General features: G+C 34.6%; 2 protein-coding genes across 5 annotated transcripts in view; both read left to right on the top strand.

The window, feature by feature from the left end:
* Positions 1–9394, top strand: part of LOC149568196 (N(6)-adenosine-methyltransferase MT-A70-like) — a 35982-nt gene extending 26588 nt beyond the window's left edge. For all 4 annotated transcript variants that reach the window (XM_089821199.1, XM_089821201.1, XM_089821200.1 and 1 more), the window contains 2 exons: positions 8519–8598; positions 8721–9394. In XM_089821199.1, the coding sequence (XP_089677325.1) occupies positions 8519–8598; positions 8721–8985 (345 nt within the window). In that variant the 3' untranslated portion in view covers positions 8986–9394. The remainder of the gene's footprint in view (positions 1–8518; positions 8599–8720) is intronic.
* On the top strand, positions 49–1850 carry LOC149568197 (uncharacterized). Its single transcript, XM_089823395.1, has 5 exons — positions 49–401; positions 544–641; positions 1039–1262; positions 1373–1560; positions 1657–1850. The coding sequence occupies exons 1-5, from the start codon at positions 236–238 to the stop codon at positions 1848–1850; spliced, it is 870 nt and encodes a 289-aa protein (XP_089679521.1). The 5' UTR covers positions 49–235.
* Positions 9395–18523: the final 9129 nt, after the last annotated feature.

Below are 18523 nucleotides of genomic sequence, written 5' to 3'. Positions count from 1 at the left end.
GTTTAGTTCATTGTTATATTTTAAATCTTAATTGTTATAACTTATTTCCTAATTTTTTACTAACACTTACACTTTATTTAATATTACACTTAAATTTTGTAGGTTGCTTGACAAAGCGGTTGGTAGGGCAAGATTGTTGATAGAAGACCAAAAGAAAGAGTGGAAGAAGTATGGCTGCACCATTTTATCTGATGGGTGGACAAATGGAAGAAGTAGAACCATTATTAACTTCTTGATGGCTTGCAAAGATGATGTGGTGTTTTGGAAATCTGTCGATGCCTCCAACAAAGTGAAAAATGCAGCCACATTGGCTTTAATGTTGGAGAATGTTGTCATGGAGGTGGGAATAGAGAATGTGGTGCAAATAATCACAGATAATGCAGCAGCATATGTGGCAGCAGGTAGATTTAATTTTTTATATTTGAATCAATATGAATCATGAATGTAATGCTATGGTATTATTCAATTTAGATTTGATGTAATTTGTAAATACTAAATATGGAAAGTTTGTTACTGATTATTGATTTTTTGCTAATCTTTTAGGTAGAATCCTCCAAGAGAGGCATCCCACACTTTTTTGGTCACCTTGTGCAGCACATGTCCTTGACCTTCTTTTGGAGGACACAGGAAAACTTGATTGGGTGAGTCCAGTTGTGGAAGATGCTAGGCGAGTCACGAAATATATCTATAATCACCCATGGGTTCTCAGTTTGATGAGAAAAGCCACTAAAGGCAAAGATTTGATGAGACCTGCTATGACAAGGTTTGCAACAGTCTTCTTGACGTTGCAAAGTATTCTTGACCACATATTGGCTTTGAAGCAAATGTTTGTGTGTGCTGATTGGGTTGCTTCACCTTACTCAAAGAAGCCCGAAGGAGAAGCTATGGCACGAATAATCTTTGATGATAGCTTTTTTGCAAAGGCTAAGGAGATTGTGGAGGTAACTTCATTATATTTTTAGTTTATTCTAGTTTCATTTTCAATTCATAACTTACTATGTTATTAACTAATTTGTATTTTTCAAATTTCAAATGTAGATGTCTCTGCCCCTGGTTCTAGTCTTGCGCACATGTGATGGGAAGCAATCCCCAATGGGAGGTCTTTATGAGGCCATGGATAGGGCGAAAGAGGCTGTTAGAAGTTACTATCACGGGGACAGTCTCAGATTTGACCCCATTTGGGAAATAATTGATAGGAGGTGGAACAATATGCTCCACCAACCTATTCATGCAGCAGGCTACTTCCTCAATCCCAAATTCAGGTACTATGATAATTGATTGTCCTTGAAGTTGGGATTTTAATAAGTCTTTATTTTACTTTACTTTTTAAGGTTGTGTAGTAAGACTTGATATCATTTTCTATTTGTTTTAGGGCTGATGATTCCTACTCAGATCCTAATGGAGAGGTCATGGAAGGTCTCTCTAAATGCATTGAGAGAATGATATCAAGTGAAGAGGAGAGAGACCTTATTGTGACCGAACAACAAATCTATGTGGAATCAAGGGGTCCTTTGTTCTCTTCTATGCTAGCAAAGAGAGCAAGATCTACTCAAGCACCAGGTAAAGCGTCAAACTTTAAAACTTTTGCTAATTGATAAGTTGTGCTTCTGATTTTGTTTTTTATTGCTTTATAACTTTTTAAATTTTGTTTTGCAGATGCTTGGTGGGCAAGTTGGGGTGGCAATACCCCCAATTTAAGGAAATTTGCTCTCAGAGTCCTATCCCAACCTTGTAGCTCATCCCATTGTGAGCGCAATTGGAGCTTATTTGAGTCCATCCATACAAAGAAAAGAAACAGAATGACTCAAAAACGGCTTAATGACCTTGTTTATGTGCACTATAATCTTTAGTTGCGCATAAAAAAGTCACAGCTCTTAGAATTACCTGGTCCGTTTGATCTAGATGAGATAGATCCTTATTCTGATTGGAAAGCACAGGAGCCAAGTCCATTTTTTACACCAGATGAGATCGCTGATTTGGAGAGGCAGGCCATGGAGGAGGAGGTTGACACTGATTTTCAGTTCACTATGGATGACATTGAGGATGAGGATGAGGATGATGATGATTCAGGCGAGGATCAGACATTACCATTAGGTGGAGATGCATCCTCTTCTAGGACGCCGAGCCAGTCAGTAGGGATGTCGAGCGAGGGGGCACAGCCACAGAGTTCACAGTCACGCAGCTCACGCCCTATCCCAGTGCGGGGCACTTCTTCTAGGACTAGACCCCCTCGCTTTCCTGCTAGTGCAAGTGGAAAGAGGAAGATGTGATTGACATTGTCACATTGTATTGATGTATTTAGACTTTTAGTATTTACTTCTAGTTTGACAGATTGAAACTATTTAGTAATTTACTATTTTGCTTCCTACCATGAGCATTCTGCATGAGAATGCAATTTTGTACGCATTATGCATTTATATATATCTAAACTTTGTTTCTTTCTTTTCTATTGTCTTTAATTAACTTATTAGATGCATCTTCTCATTAAATTTTGCAAAATAAATGTATTTTTAATTAAATTTCAGCGGTTTTTTAGGTTCTCGAGTTTTTCCCGAGTTTTTTTTTTAAATTGCCGAGTTTTTCCCGATTAAACTTTTGGGGGGCTTGGCGAGTTTTTGCATTTGGCGAGTTTTCCAACTATGGTTTCAATAGAACATACTAAATTAAAATACTTGAACATAGAAAAATTGCAAAATGAACTAGAACCATTGAACATTCAACATAGTAACATATTACATACCCAGTAGTAACATTCAAAAATCAGAATTCAAATAGAAATCCAAGTCCCCATTCTAGCGGCAACATGGTTGCGGAATGGCAGAGGTGGGGGTACTTGGGTACGCAAGTACCCGATGCAGGGACATCTCGGGGATGGGTACTCTAAGGTTTGGGAGGAGGGTATGAGTCCCTGTGTAACATTGAGTCAAACAAAGTAGCTGATGCATTGAATAGAAGAAGGAATTTGTTGACAGAGATGAAAGTGGAACTACTTGTGTTTGAAGAATTCAAGACTTTGTATGAGATAGATTGTGATATTGCAAAAGTTTGCAAGGCTTGTTAAGAACCTATTTAGCTGACCAAAGCAAGTGGTTGGATTATTTCATTCAGGATGATATGTTGTTCAAAGGAGCTCATTTATGCACACCTAGAGGATCAATGGGGGATAATCTGATAAAGGAGAAACATAGTGGAAGAGTTGTAGGACATTTGGTATTGACTAGACAATGAGTTTGGTGAGAGAGATATTATTGGCCACAGATTAATGAGGATTCTATGAAATTTGTTCCAAGTCCCATGATTTGTCAAGTTGCTAAGGGTAGTAGTTAGAATGTGGGTTTTATACACCTTTTCTTGTACCTAATAGACCTTGGAACAACACTAGTATGAATTTTGTTTTGAGATTGCCGAAGACACATAGAGGTAATGATTTTATATTTGTGGTGGTAGATAGACTCTCTAAAATGTCGCATTTCATTCCTTGCAATAAGACATCAAATGAAGTACATATAGCTGACTTATTCTGTAAGGAGATTGTGAGGTTGCATGGATTATCGAGAAGTATAGTTTAAGACAGAGGTAGTAATTTTTTTGGATATTTGTGGACATTTTGGAGAAAGCTGAATGCTGATTTGAAGTTTAGTTCAATTTTCGGCCACAAATTGATGGACAAAGGTTGTGAAAAGGAGTTTTGGGAATTTGCTGAGGATCTTGGTTGGAGATAAACCTGATAATTAGGATTTGGTTTTAGCACAAGCAAAGTTTGCATATTACAGTTCAATGAATAGGAGCACAAGGAAGATGCCATTTGAAGTAGTTAATCGCATAAGTCTTGAAGGTGTTTCAAAGTTAAGAGATCTTAAGTAGGAGGACAAAAGGAGTGCCGAAACAAAGGAATTTGCTAATCAAATGAAGTCATTACATGAGGAAGTTAAGCATCATTTGGAAGATATGAATCATAAGGAGAAGGCTTATAGGACTAGGAGACAAGGATTTCTCAATGTGAGATGAGGTTATGGTTCATATAAAGAAAGGAAGATTTCTAATTGGGACTTATGACATATTGAAGATGAGGAAGTTTCGACCTTGTAAGTCATGAAGCAATTTGATTTCGGAAATGCTTATGAAGTAGATTTACCTAAAGACATGGATATTTCATCTATATTTAACATTCCGAAGTTATATGAGTATCATGAAGTTGATTGGATTTCGGATGATGTTTCAGATGTAAAGCAAAAGTATCCTAAGAAGTAGTTGGACAAAGAAAATATTGAATAACAAAGTTGGAAGGAATACAAGATGTAAAGAGTGAAAAAGATATTATCAAGAGGAAAGACAAACTAGTCGAAAATTCTTGATGTATTTCTCAAATTGAGTTGGATCATCTGGATTCTTATCAAGAAAAATAGCGAGACTCAATTTCTATCAACCCCAGGTGTTTGATGTAGAAGCATCTTGGGTATAAAGCAATCTTACATCATCCAAAATGTTATACTTCTAGTTTATGTCAATTTTTCGATTTGTACTATTTGGGAGATCAGTCTAATGATTCTTTGTATCATTGAGTCAGCACTTGCGATGATTAGAGTGTACTCAGAACCTATCTTGGAGCATATCTCTAGGTTTGCAACTTATTTAGATGTATGTTTCTCGAGTTATGATTTGTTCTCTCTCAGGTGGTGTGTTTTTCTGTGTTCTTGGACCTGATCATGGAATTTGAAATTGTGATGGAGATTTATAGCTTGTGGTCTTCAGTAACACATCTTACTTTGTTCTTGGATCATGTGAGGACCTAAATCTGGGACCACAACCTCTCATATGGTTTATGTCATGAGTTCCTTATGATTTGGGACTGGACCTATTTGTTGTACTGTGTTTCTTGTTCTTGGGAAGTGTAGTGGATCTTAAGGCTAATCTGCGTGTCATGATGCCTATATATGTAATGTAATAGATATCAAGAGGGGTGGCAAATCTATAGAGTAGAATAGTAGGAGGATTGAATTCAAGAACAATTTCTGAATTTACTATTCAATGAAGCTTGTTTAGCTTGGCATGTGGGAGGACAAGCTGCCAACTGAATGTAATTTGATTTCCTATTGAATAAAGACGTATTTGACATTATTCTCTCTTTTCCTTGTTGTTTTTCTGTTTTTACTCTCGCCGCATGTTTGGATAGACGTCTCTCAATCTGTGACTACATCATCTTTGTACCTGATGCAATCTCATTACCTGAACTTCCCAAGTTATGCTTTTGAACTTCAACATATAAGATATCATCAATATTGTTCTTATCATCAATAGTAATGAAACCTCTACTGTGAATCAGACAAGGAGTGTCATGAATCATCATTGAACCTAACAACACCACCATCATACCTTTCCAAGATCACAAAAATTTGCTTGTGTTACCTGTCATATTATATGAATATCCACTATTGATAGCCCATTCATCCGTTTCAACATATGTAGCAATGGCCCTTTCCACATTCATGCAACTAGTAGTCTCATTAGGGACCAAATCCTCTTCCTTGGTAGCAATAAACACCCATTTGCCATCCTCAAAACCAGCTTTCTTAGATTCATGATTTGTCATACTTTCATTAGCAACATACTAAAATTTCTTCTGATATCTAGGAGAGAACTTCCTACACTTATGCTTTTGAACTCTTTTGGGACACCTTGAAGCAAAATAATCAATCTTACTACAAGGAAAACATTTTAAAGGTAAGTTTCCTTCATACCCAACACCTTCAGGCAATCTCTTGGCAACAGGGGCTTTAAGCCCTTCAAGTTTACTCTTGTATTCAATTTCTTCCATCTCCTTTGCATATTTAGATACACTCTTAAGTGATCTTTCTCGAGGGTGATATCGCTACTTTCACCAATACCTTCCACAATAGATAACACGGAAAGCAAATAACAATGTAGAAGGAAAATAATTTAAACATCCACACATCAAACACTTAACACAAGTATTTTTCATGTGGAAACTCTTGGTTAGAGGGGAAAACCACAGTGGGAATTAGTACCCACAAATTTTTACTGCTGCGGTAATAAATTGCCTTGCTAGGAGCATTACATCCACCCGATTAAAGTCCAAGTGAAAAAACTGGATGGTAGAGGAAAGTGAAAGATTCTGGATAAAGAGGAAGTCAGAAGGGTCTTCAACAAAGTATGGGCAAATAAGAATGTCGACAAGGGTGAAGCATCCAAGGGTTAAGAGTGTTGAGCCTTGTTATAAGCTTTACAATAAGATTTGTTAGGATCTACCTGGTTAAGGGATTTAAAACTCCTTCTAAGAGCCACATGGTTAGAGGATTTATTCTTTAGACCTGTTAGGAGTGACCTTGTTAGAAGATTTCTCTTGTTAACCTTTAAAAATCAGCAAGTATGGCTGTTGTAACTTTTGCACTCAATGCATTACAAATTGAAATTCTTAATGCTTTTGATCATTGTTCTTCTCTAGATTGCTTTTGAGGCACTTATCTGCATTCACAGTAACTGAAATTGCATCAACTCTCATCGCACACTGTTCTTTCAATCATATTTATACTGTCCTTAAGTCGGTGGAGCAATCCTAAACTTGTTACCCTTAGTCGGCTTCAAAAGCAATTTGAAATTCATGAGCAAGCGCAAAAACCTTGAATTCTATGGCCCCATGTCGGCCCAAACATACCTAACCACTTTGAGTCTTCACCCAACATCACAATCCTTACCGGTTCACCTGATCTTTACAAGTAAACACTGCCGGTTAGCTGTTCTTCACATAGTGACCTGTAAACCTTATGAAATCTTGACATCCTGTGAATACTCGGTTGATGTTAATTTCACAAATGTCTTCAAACATCTCGACAGACTTTTCCTGTAAGCCACTCATCAAACTATTTATGACACATCCAATTTTTTGAAACTGTCTATCTTTACCCACTACACTCCATACTTAACCAATTTAGCTATCTATTCAATCCAATCACCAGTATTAACTGATCTGTCACTTGTAGATCACTTAGTTGCCAGTAATGACACCATAGAAATGATGACCTTCATAATTTTCATTCAATTCTGTTACACATCATCATCATCATGCCAACAAATGTCAACACATATATGCATGATTTTCTAACAACCTCAACTAGACACCCAAGTAGCTCAAGCACACAGCCAAATAACCAAACAGCTCAACCACACAACTAAGCAGCTCAAGTAGGCAATCAGACAGCTCATTCCAATTTTCTATCAATTTGAGTGATCCTCTTAAGATTTTTATGACTTTGATTATCAACCTTCGACATCAATGATAACATACTCAACAAGATCTTTGTCTTTTTATCCCAACCATCAGTCCCTTGTCATCAATTTCTGTCAGTTTAGGAATCACATTTTACTGCACACAGGAAATGATATCCATTTCTTAAATTTAGTTTCTTATTGCTGCTTTATATTAAATCACAAGTTTGATCTTTGATGTTCTATATTGCACAGCCTTTGTTTTAAAGATTTTGAGACAAGTCGTTGACAAAATGAAATCAGGTAAGTGGCTTTTCTTAATGTATGTGAAAAATGCTTGGGGTTTTTGATAACATTAATTTTTCTCTGATGTATACACCTTTTGCATGTTTCTCCATGATGTAACCAGAACCTTCTCCAAATGGAAACTTTACTGGGTGACCTGAATCTCCTTTCGGCTAGCATTGTGAACTTGAATATATTATGTCCCACTTTTTGTGCGTTTTGCATCGGCCCTTGATGAAGAGTGATTTTATAGAGCTTATAGTGCAATAATGTTTTCTGATTTTGTCTTTGTTTACTTATCCATTTATTTGAATGTATTAATGTTTGACATTTTTAATCCTCCAATGGTTTCAAATATATGCAAATTACTATACAAACGATGCTTTCATTTTAGCATATTTTTATTTCAATTTGACCTTTGTTATTTTGCATTGAAAGAGTCGAATGTTCCTTCAAACATAATATTGTGCCTTTCACGATCTGGTCATCACATTGAACCTCTAGTGTTTTCTTAATATCCATGGGGCAGCATAGCCGATATTAATATTTTCTATAATCCTAGGTGCTAACACTAGTTGATATCTCATCTATTTTACTTGAGTGCTTTTGTGACTTAGCACACCCGATGACACACAAGATTGCAAAAAACATTGCATTTGAGATCTTTACAGGTTGCATGCTTCTTGGCACAATATTACATACATCTGTATCAATTTTTTGTTCGATGCTTCATTATGGAGCATTATGGAGCCAACATACTTCATGGACTGCTTCATATGCCAAGGAAATAATCGTCACTGTTGTTGCAAATGGGATATAGTTGTTTTATTTCTTGTTCTGATCACTTAAATAGCTTTACAACTGCTACATAATTTGACAGAGCTAGAAATTCAAAGTTACTGATGAAACCCTTTAATGCAATAACATTTTTGATTTCTACAGTGGTATATCTTGTATTGTCATACTAAAGGAGTTTTCAAGATTATGCTGATAGTGTCATTTTTGGCAGATGTATCCACTGCTAGAAAGAATAAGTCCTCGTACTCGAAAGCTTGAGCTGTTTGCACGGAAGCATAACACTCATGCAGGGTATGTTACTCTGCCAAGATTAGTGTTATAATAATAGTCCACTGTTTTCCGTGTTTGTGTTTTTATTACTTTTGAACCATTTTAACCTGTCTGATTGTATTATTAAATCTGTGGGCTTTTAGGTGGATGTCACTTGGTAATCAATTGAATGGTGTTAGGTTAGTTGATGAAGGATTGAGAGCGAGATTTAAAGCTGCATATCCTGATGTGGAAGTGCAACCTTTATCTCCTCCAAGGGCTGCTGTCTCAGATGGAGAGGCAAGTGCACAAACAAAGAGCCGGTTTACTGATGCAAAGGTTGGATCTGAAGACATGCCTATGGCAAGTGTGGAAAATTATGCATCAGAGGAAAAGCTTGTAGCTAAAGATATTGAAATGACAACATGAAAATATTTTACTAGTTTGGGATTGACAGAATTATCTTTGGGAAGAGACATGATATTTCCAGTCCATATTCATGAATTAAGAATGCTTCTGGATACAACTGTGAATTGAGAATGCTTCTTGATGCAACTGCGTGAGAGTCTATTTTCTCTTCGAATGATGAGGGGCGCAGGGAACACTACAATTGTGGTTCCTTTTTAGAGATCTAGAACCTAATGTCACACTGAGAAAAGGATTGCCGGATGTCTAGCAAATAAGTGCATTTACAATTTGGAAATAATGGTGACTAAAAAATGTATCTGGTATATTAATCTCATCCACAATCGTCTTCAAATAAATTTTTGGCAGATGTAAACCTATACATCATAGGATGTGCATATAAAAATAAATTTTTTTTTGAATTTTGTGCCTATATTTTTTTTATCAATGGTGGTGATTGATAAACATTGTTTATTAAAGGGGAAAACATGGGCAAGCTTACATGAAACAAACATACTCAAATATATATAAAAATAAATATCTTAAATTAAAAGTTTATAATAAATATAGAAAATTTGTGGAGCTGGCAAGAAAATGAGGATGCTCATGTGGAATGATAGGGGTTAAATGACTTCTAATAAGGTTTTGGTCTCACGGAAGGAGGCTTAAAATAGAGGGCATTTGATTTTTTTAAAAGAATATTTTACAGCTGACAATCTTTGAATTCTATAGTCTAGTTTAGCTGAAATGTTTAGGTTCCCAAATTTAAGGACTTTAGTGGTCTTATGATTATAGTACTTTTGTTTTCTATCTTTTGTGCATGATTGTTGTTTTTTAAACCTATAAAATGATTTTCAACCAAAATCAAAATTTAGATGTTTGAAGAGTGATGGATGACATTTCTAAGTTGGCAGCACAATTTCTAGCCCACTCCATTTTCACATGCTTCTTAATAAGTAGCAATTTCTATTTATAGGAACATTTCTCAAATATTCCTACAGAAAATTTATTATTCTCCATGGAATTTAAAGATTAATTAGAAAATTTTCCCAAAATAGTCCTCTCAATTTGTATCAATTGAATTTTATATTTCTTATAGTTTTTTTACTCATACAAATTGAACAAGCTTAAAACAAAATTAATGAAATTAGTCTCATAAATTTTAGAGTTTAAGCTTCATAAGTTCAAACTGTACAATGAAATTCATAAAAACACCAGCTTTGAAATAGTCCTAATTTTTTCAGCTATCATCTACTGACTTTTAAAGGAAACCTCCTCTATAAGACCCCAACCATAGACGTAGTGTGGGTGGACAAACTTTCAAAGTGGGAGTCTTATTGATCGATTTTAATTAGGTATTGTGCATAGTCTCTAGCTTCTTGTCTAATTTGTCCTTCCTATTCAATGTGTATGGGTGCACTAAGTTTGAGAACAATTGTAAGCTGTGGGAGGATATTTGAGAGGAGTTGGTGTGTTTGAGTGGGGACAAATCCATCCTCGATGGTGATGTTAATGCTATCACTGGATTGAATGGAAAAAGTTTTGGGTCTTAGAAACGAGAATATGGTTATATAGGCCCTATTTGTTCAGCATAATTGGACTGTAATGGGGATAGTGATATTTCAGTTTTGTCAAATTCGTTGTTTGGGTCGAAAATAATAAAGTGAAATTAGATTTGTAGAATTCTAATTTTGCTCCAAAATGAGGTTACCACACTTCCCTCCAGATAAGTGATTTTGGAAATTGAATTCTAGGTTTAACTTTTTGGAGATTGGAAAGAAATTAAAATAAATTAATTTTTGAAGTATTTTTTAAAACCTAATATGTTTTACCACGCAAACATATTTTTTGACCATTGGACATTTTACTCATGTGTTGTGCATTGGGATCTTGAGCTTTTTCTGTTGCATGTTAAGAGGAAGTGGAACCACAATTTGTGAGCATTTTTGCCAGTCTCTGCCATTGTGATTTAGGAAGGACAACTCATAAATTCTACCTAAATATTGAATACATGATTCCATTATAAAACAATTGCAAGCATAAAACCCACGAATTTATTGGCTTCAGATCAAATCCATGAACAAAACAAAAAAACTAAATGACTCCTCCATGTATGGCATCAATTGAATCCCAATATCTCCAACTCCCTCCCTCTCTGTCTCGACCTATGCCTCTTTCTGTTAAACGCCACAACAACAATGCTTGTAGCTGAGCAAATTTTTGTAATCCCATCCCATTACCCTATTTTACTAGAGTTGTTACTAAATCAACCTTGTCTTCTCTCACTGCTAAACGTTTAAATTCCCCTCGCGATGAAATCAATAACCAGTGTAAAAAGGGGCAATTGAAGGAAGCTTTTGACATTTTCTCTCTATGCTATGAGAAGGGTATCCCACCATGGGATATCTATGGATATTTGTTACAGGCATGCACCAGGAAAAGGGCACTCGCAGAGGGTAAGCAAAACCATGCCTAGTTGATCGTAAGAGGATCACAAGGGTTGAAGATGGAAATGAAGCTGATTCATGTATGTGGTGTGAGGCACTGTTGGGGATGCATAGATCGTATTTGAGGGGATTCCGCATGCAGACTTAAAAATGTTTTTTTGTAGATTGCATTGATGAGTGGATATTTTTTCTTGTGGACTGCATTGATCAGTGGATTTAAAAGTCTAATTCTAGTTTCAATTTTACAAAACAAACACAAAAGATGTATCTTTGAATCAAACGGGACAAACAATTTTTTCAAAACTAGAATTTGAAATACAAAATCTGATTTTGAATCAAAACCCAGTTTTGCTAATTCCACGAAACAAACAGGCTTAGTAGATTTTAGATGGTTTGCGGACTTGAACAACTTGGAAGATATAAGCCCCAGTTAGGATATTTCATTTGACCAGTTAGAGAGATGGATACATTAGCATTCCGAAAAGGTTGGATGCCTTCTTCGTTGGTATGGATCGATTGGGCTCTAGTTTTGGTTACCAATGTCCTTTGTAATTGGCGAAGGGACGAAAGATTGGTGATCTTATTACAAATTTTAGAAAATGTGGTTCAATTGTGAGGATTTTTTAGCTCTGCTGGAGATTGTGGTGGACCAAGGCTCCTAGGGAGGGGAGGCTCTGAAAGCTCCATTTTTTTATTTCAATAAGTTGGCTTATATTAAGAGTAAGTTGAAAGAATAGAATGTGGTTTCTTTTAAAAAAAAGTTCACAGAAAATGAAAGCGTGGAGACAGAGCTTGCCTAATTCAATGAGAAGGTTACATGCTTTCAAATGTTCCAGGATGATTTTGTGAGAGAGGGAATTTCTAGCCGAGCATGTGGATCTTGTCACCACGGAGGAAGACTTTTTAGTAAGCAAAGGCCATGGAAGAGTGGTTGGAAGCGCAGATTCAAACATTATAGAATTATGTGAGGGTGATTCTTTCATTGATAATGAGACTGAGTGCGACTTCTTCTTAGATTATAGGCTGATTTTGGTATCCATCATGATATATACATCTCAAACACATTTAGATTAAAGATGAACTATTGGAAAAAGGTTATCGTGCAGAAACAGAAAAAATAGAATGGTTTCCTTCTTGAACGAGAAATCACAAACAACAACATTCTGACCAACGAAGCCATTCATTTTATTATGGAGTCAAAGTCGAGAAGCATGTCAATCAAGTTGGATATTGGCCAAGGCTGTATGGATTGGACACTACAAATTGTACTATTCACTAAATTTCAGAAAAACTAAAATATAATAATTTTTTTTTTTTTTTGACAATTTTAGCATTTGATCTTCATGATTTGTGTATTTTGTGATTGAAAACAGCAAAATTTTTTAAAAAAATTTGCTGTGTTTTTGTAAATTTGAACAAGAATCATGTTTGATTTTTTTTTTTTTTGGGTCTTTGGTGCATTTTGTCTGGAGATTAGTCAGCACCGTATGGATAACATACCTAGGCCTCTAGTATACATACTAGTATGCATATTCTATACCATGTACTCACCTGGTTACATACCCTCCATCGGGCACAAATCCCCTCTTTCTTCTTCTTAAAATGTGAAAAATACTCTCATGTAGATTAAGACGTCTGACTTTTGTTTTAGTTTTTCATTTGCATATCAGCTTTCTATTTATCAAGTTTAATTCTAGATGTAATCAGTTTGAAACTTTGATAGAACATTGATTAACTGTAAATTACTAAACTTTTCCTGATTTTCACTGTTCAAGTTAGAACTAGAGGTTCATCATTTGCAATGTCACTATATGATTTATGATTTTCTTGTTCATATTTGAAGTTTGCCTTCCTCATTAAGCATCTAAAGATAAAAAATCCAACAAATAGATTATGATCATGACTCCAAATTTGTTGTTTTGAAGCCTCAATGTCATGACGTAAGACTCACATTTAGATTTTTTGTAGTCTTATTTAAAAAAAAAAAAAAAGTTATACCCATGTACCCTCGTCCCCTATTTTGAAAGACAACTATACTCATATCCAAGGTACCCAAGTACCTCTATCATGTGCAACCTTGATATGAACAAAGCCTATGATTAGGTAAGCTGGCGATTTCTTTTATTAATTGATTTCTGTAATGTCCCCATCTTTTTAGCATCTTAGTGGAGTTCTTAGCCTTGACATTCTCCGAAGGCTAAGTGGAGAAATAAGGAGAAATTGATTAAATTAATTTCCTACAAAGTCATTAAATAAATTGAAATAAAAGGGTGACTTTATATTTAATTAATTTAATTAATTGAGAGTGCATTAATTATTGGATTGCAAGAGAGAAGCTTCTAGCGAGTGCATTAATTATTGGAAGGGGGAAAATTCTAGTAATTTAATTTCTTAAAAGCACATTAATTATTGGAAAGGGAGAAACTTCTAGAGAATGCAATTATTAAATATTTTATTTCCTTCTAGAAGGGTGAAGGAAAAGTATAAATAGAGGTGAGAGCTTCATTGTTTATCATCCAATTATTGTAAATTGCATTTGATATTAAGTTGGGAGAAGAAACTAAGGTTTCCGATTTCAGTCAGCCATTGGAGAACATCAACTCTTCAATGTTGCAACCATTTGAGGTGGTGAAATATCCATTGAATTTGGTATTCTGGGGAACTTCAATTCAAGAGTTCTATTTGTGCTTAAATTGGAGGATAGATTTTGGCTGCTACAGTATGCATGCATGATGTTGTGCTAGAGTATCTATGTACGATTCATTTCCATTCTTGGGCATCACTATTATCAGATTCCTCTTGTAACTATTAGTAGTTATCATTGTACTTCATAAGCATATGATTTTTCTGTGATAATTTAGAATCAAATTTTGGCATTACTGTAGTCATTATTGTATGCCAATTGTTTTGCATTTCATATCTAGTTTCCATGTATTTGCATTGAAAATACCAAAAGAATTGTACTTGCATATTAGTTCCTTGTAAGAGGATATTACATTGGTATCAGAGCTTGCTTGAAAAATGTTTGACAAAATGTCGAACAACTGATCTAGAGAAGATTTTGGTGTTTGAAGAAGTTATAACCTGTTGGGGTTATTACAATTTATTAGTGTGTGGTTGGACATAATCTTTGTATTTCCATAGTGTATTTTTTGTATCATAGTCAATGGATCTCTTTGTGGATTCTTTGATTCCTCCAAAGAATTGAGGAAGGGGTCCCCTCTTATTGTGATCATGGTTGAGGCTCTCAACAATTAGTTTAGAAGGTGTCAAGTGGAGGAGTTTTGATTAGGTGTTCATATTACCATAAAAGTTGGCTCTTTTACATGTATAGTTTGTTGATTAAATGACCTTATTTGAGGTCTAATACGATTAAGATCATGTTAAATCTGTACAGTGCTCTCCTAGGCCAACTGATAAATTAGGAGGAAGTGATGTTTTTTCAAATACTAAAAAAAGTGAGGTAGGGGAGAGGAGCTAATACATGAGCGAGGATCAATAGGTGATATGCTAGACAAACACTTTAGACTATTATGCGAATAAAATAAACCTATAGTGGTGCACTAAAAAGATTCCTCTAAATTTCAAAAAATCGCTCATGTGATGCCACATCAATGCACCATTAAAGATGATTTAGGACATACCTATGTGTCTTATCAATTTTCGAGACAATTTTAGACACTTTTACCAAAAAAATGGTGATGCTACATCATGTTTTACTATGTAGACTTGAAATTTGTTTTCAAATAAGAGACTTGACAAATAAATTGGTGTAAAACATTGAGAATAATTTGAAATTTTTGCATAGTATTTTAAAATATGTTAAGTTAGAGTGACCAAATACTTGGTCCTCTCTCCCAGAGACCAATTTATGTTTTTCCTTGCAAATATCTAGGAGCTCCAATATTTAGTGGGGTGTTGCATCTATTATGTGGCAAGATGTCTTAAACTACAGATCATAGGCCTCTTCATGGAAGAGCAAGTGACTCACATTCACCAGACACGTTACTATGTTTAGGGTAGTTTTGTGTGTAGTGGCTGTGTGCGATGGGTATTCCATCATTCTTTCCACGTAGATAGGTTGTTTAGATTGATGGCTATTATTTTGAATTATATTCTTTGGGGTTGTTACTATTCAATAACTTATTTAAGCTAATTGTTGCATGCATGAATACACAATTACACTAGTCCCATGTATAAATATGCTCTATAATGCAAATCAATTCTAGTGATTGGCCCACAAAATTTGAAATGATATCAAAGTAGGAGAATATTGTGGGGATTAATGTTAGTACTTAAGATTTCTATTATTAGTCTCTTCTGTCTAGTTTGGTGGAAATAATGACAAGATTTCTATTGCTTTGATTGGCATAACAAGCTTGTCAAACCTATCGAGGGAATTCAAAATTAATCTAATGATATTCTATTTCACCCATGATGAGTCTCTAAAAGGCCATTATTTTGAAAACTTTTTATCTTGTTTTTAACAGTTATCTTGCAAGAAACAGTTTATGACTCTATGGTTTAAGCAAAAGAACTTATGTTTTATGAATATGCTATCTATATGTTAAGACATGAAGATTAAAGTATAGATTGATTAGTTATGTTGTGTTTTCTTGAATCTATGGGTTTTTATGGTTTAATGAAGGATATTACATGCTGATTAATATTTCCTCATCCATGCTATGTTTGGGTAGGTTCCTTCTTGCTGCCGTAGGATTTGCAAGAGTGATAATTTGAACATTATACATTTTCTAATATTGATGATGAAATGAATGCATGTATGTAGAAGTTGTTGCGTTTAATGCTTTGCAGGTGTTGCTGCACATATTGAAGACAACATTTCAGCATTGAGTCAAAGCCGACTAGATGATTAATGAATCATTGCTTAAGCAGATCATGGTGTGAATTTTGTTATGGTGATGCATGAAGATAGCTTCCTCAACTTGCTATATTATTGGGGGAGTTAAAACACAGTTAGTAAGTGTTTTTGTTGTAAACTTTATGATTTGTTTGATCCTCGTTGATGGAGTGATCGTAGGAGTAGGAAGTTGTTGAAGCTTTCTTTTAAATAATTTCTGCTGTAACCTTGAAAGAGGGTTTTGATCTTTTCTTGATTTGACCAGAAGGAAATAGAATAGATTGTTCTGTTCAATAGAGTAGACTCTTATTTTCAAATTTAATCTATTATTATGAATGAATAAAATACAAAGTTCAAGTTTCCACCTTCAGACTTGATTGTTTTTTGTTCACTCATCCAAGAGGGACCACTTGGTGAGTGAACTGCTTTGTTTGAATAGATTTCCTCTCTTAGTTTGTTTTCTTGCAAAGTAGACTTTTGTTGTTCCTGCGGCCATTGACAAAAGAATCATTGAACTGTTCCTGCAGCATAGGTGTTTAAGTAGATTTACTGTTCGTAGCATTACTCTAAGCCTTAAGAAAAATATCATTTCAGTTCCTGGCTTAGTTTCCTTCAACATTTCTTTCCTATTGTAGTTGTAATGACTTAAAGAGGAATCAGAGCATGTACTTTGCATCCACCCTCTCAAGCTTACGCTCCTGGGTTGACAAATAAAATGAAGTCAGTATGTTATTCTTAGAAAAATACATGATTCTGTCTAGTCATGGAGTCAATGTAGAAGGATGCCCAATCCTTTATTACTAAGGTATTTAGCTGACTGGCTGAAACTCTTTCTATTTATATGTTATAGTGCTTATATATATCTAAAGTAATTGACATGTACTCTATATATAGTAAGTGGGGAGAGAAACATAGGGGACATGACTTCTTGAGAAGCCCTACATATAACTGACACACCAATTACCAACAAGGTTGGTGCAGATAACAAGATTTGATATTAATGATGCTTGGGCAACACCAGTTCACACATCCCCGTGCCACCTTAGGTTAATGTGGCAAGACAATCTAATATTAGATACCCGATCACAAGTAGAATAAGAAAAATATGTGCTAGACATAACTGACCAATGAGGAGAAGAAGGTGACCATTTAGTCATACATAGGCAGGCCTCTTGTAATGTACCTAGGCCTAGGTCTTAATGATATAGATAATAGAGTTAGAAACTATATAGGTTAATATGTAATAACAAATAATTATTTTAGGTATAATGTATATATCATATATTTATAAATATAAATAAATAAATAAATAAATAAATAAATAAATAAATAAATAAATAAATAAATAAATAAATAAATAAATAAATAAATATATATGAATATGATACAAATATACAATATAATCATTTAATTAAATTTGTCATATTGAATCATCATTCGACAGAAGCTATAACATAACACTCCCTCTTAGCTAGGGAGAATGAAAAGATTCATACACAACATGAATAATGTATTATTGCAATGCAATATTAAAAATGGTGATATTATCCTATAATATTAGGAGTAATGGCTACTAATATCAAGTCCATGTTATGGCAATATAACGATATCTTTGATCAGAGATTATTCACCATTTGATATCACATGTAATATCAAGAGTATTGGTCTTTAGAATATCAACATATGATATTCTCCAAAACTTAGAGTAATGGTCTCCAAAATATCAAGACTTGATATTCACCATGCACTTAATAAGGCAATGGTCTACAAAATATCAACATATGACATTCATCATTTTGATATCACATTTGAGTTTTGGTCTCCAAAATATCAACATATGATATTCATCAAATACTCTTTGAATAATGGTCTCTAGAATGAAATGCAAGATACTCATCAAGTACTATGAGTAATGGCCTCCAAACTATCAAGTCATATGATATTCACCACGTACTATGTGTAATGGCCTCTAGAACATCAATTGGTATAACATTCACCATATACTAAAAAATGTTTATAAGGTATATGCACACACATTCTCATAATGCTTACCATATATAAACATCCACCATGCAAGGTATAATCTATCATGATTTGCATAGACATTGTAAGGTATCCACCATAATAGAAAATTAAGTTATTGTAAGTTTGTCACCTTCCAAAAAAAATTGCAAATACAAGTGACATCATTTGGAAGTCATCACTTCCTCATGATGTACACAAGAAGTAGGCCCAAAAATAGTCACTCACAAAG

The sequence above is a fragment of the Cupressus sempervirens genome, chromosome 3, assembly GCF_028749045.1.
Source record: "Cupressus sempervirens isolate cs-2001-9-10 chromosome 3, ASM2874904v1, whole genome shotgun sequence".
In the NCBI taxonomy this organism is placed as follows: Eukaryota; Viridiplantae; Streptophyta; class Pinopsida; order Cupressales; family Cupressaceae; genus Cupressus; species Cupressus sempervirens.
This window is presented reverse-complemented; position numbering and strand designations above follow the sequence as displayed.

Coding starts and splice junctions, on each gene's coding strand:
- LOC149568197 (XM_089823395.1), top strand. CDS start 236: ATGGCTTGCAAAGATGATGTGGTGTTTTGGAAATCTGTCGATGCCTCC. Junction 642..1,038: donor ACACAGGAAAACTTGATTGG/GTGAGTCCAGTT, acceptor TTTCAAATGTAG/ATGTCTCTGCCCCTGGTTCT. Junction 1,561..1,656: donor AAGATCTACTCAAGCACCAG/GTAAAGCGTCAA, acceptor TTTGTTTTGCAG/ATGCTTGGTGGGCAAGTTGG.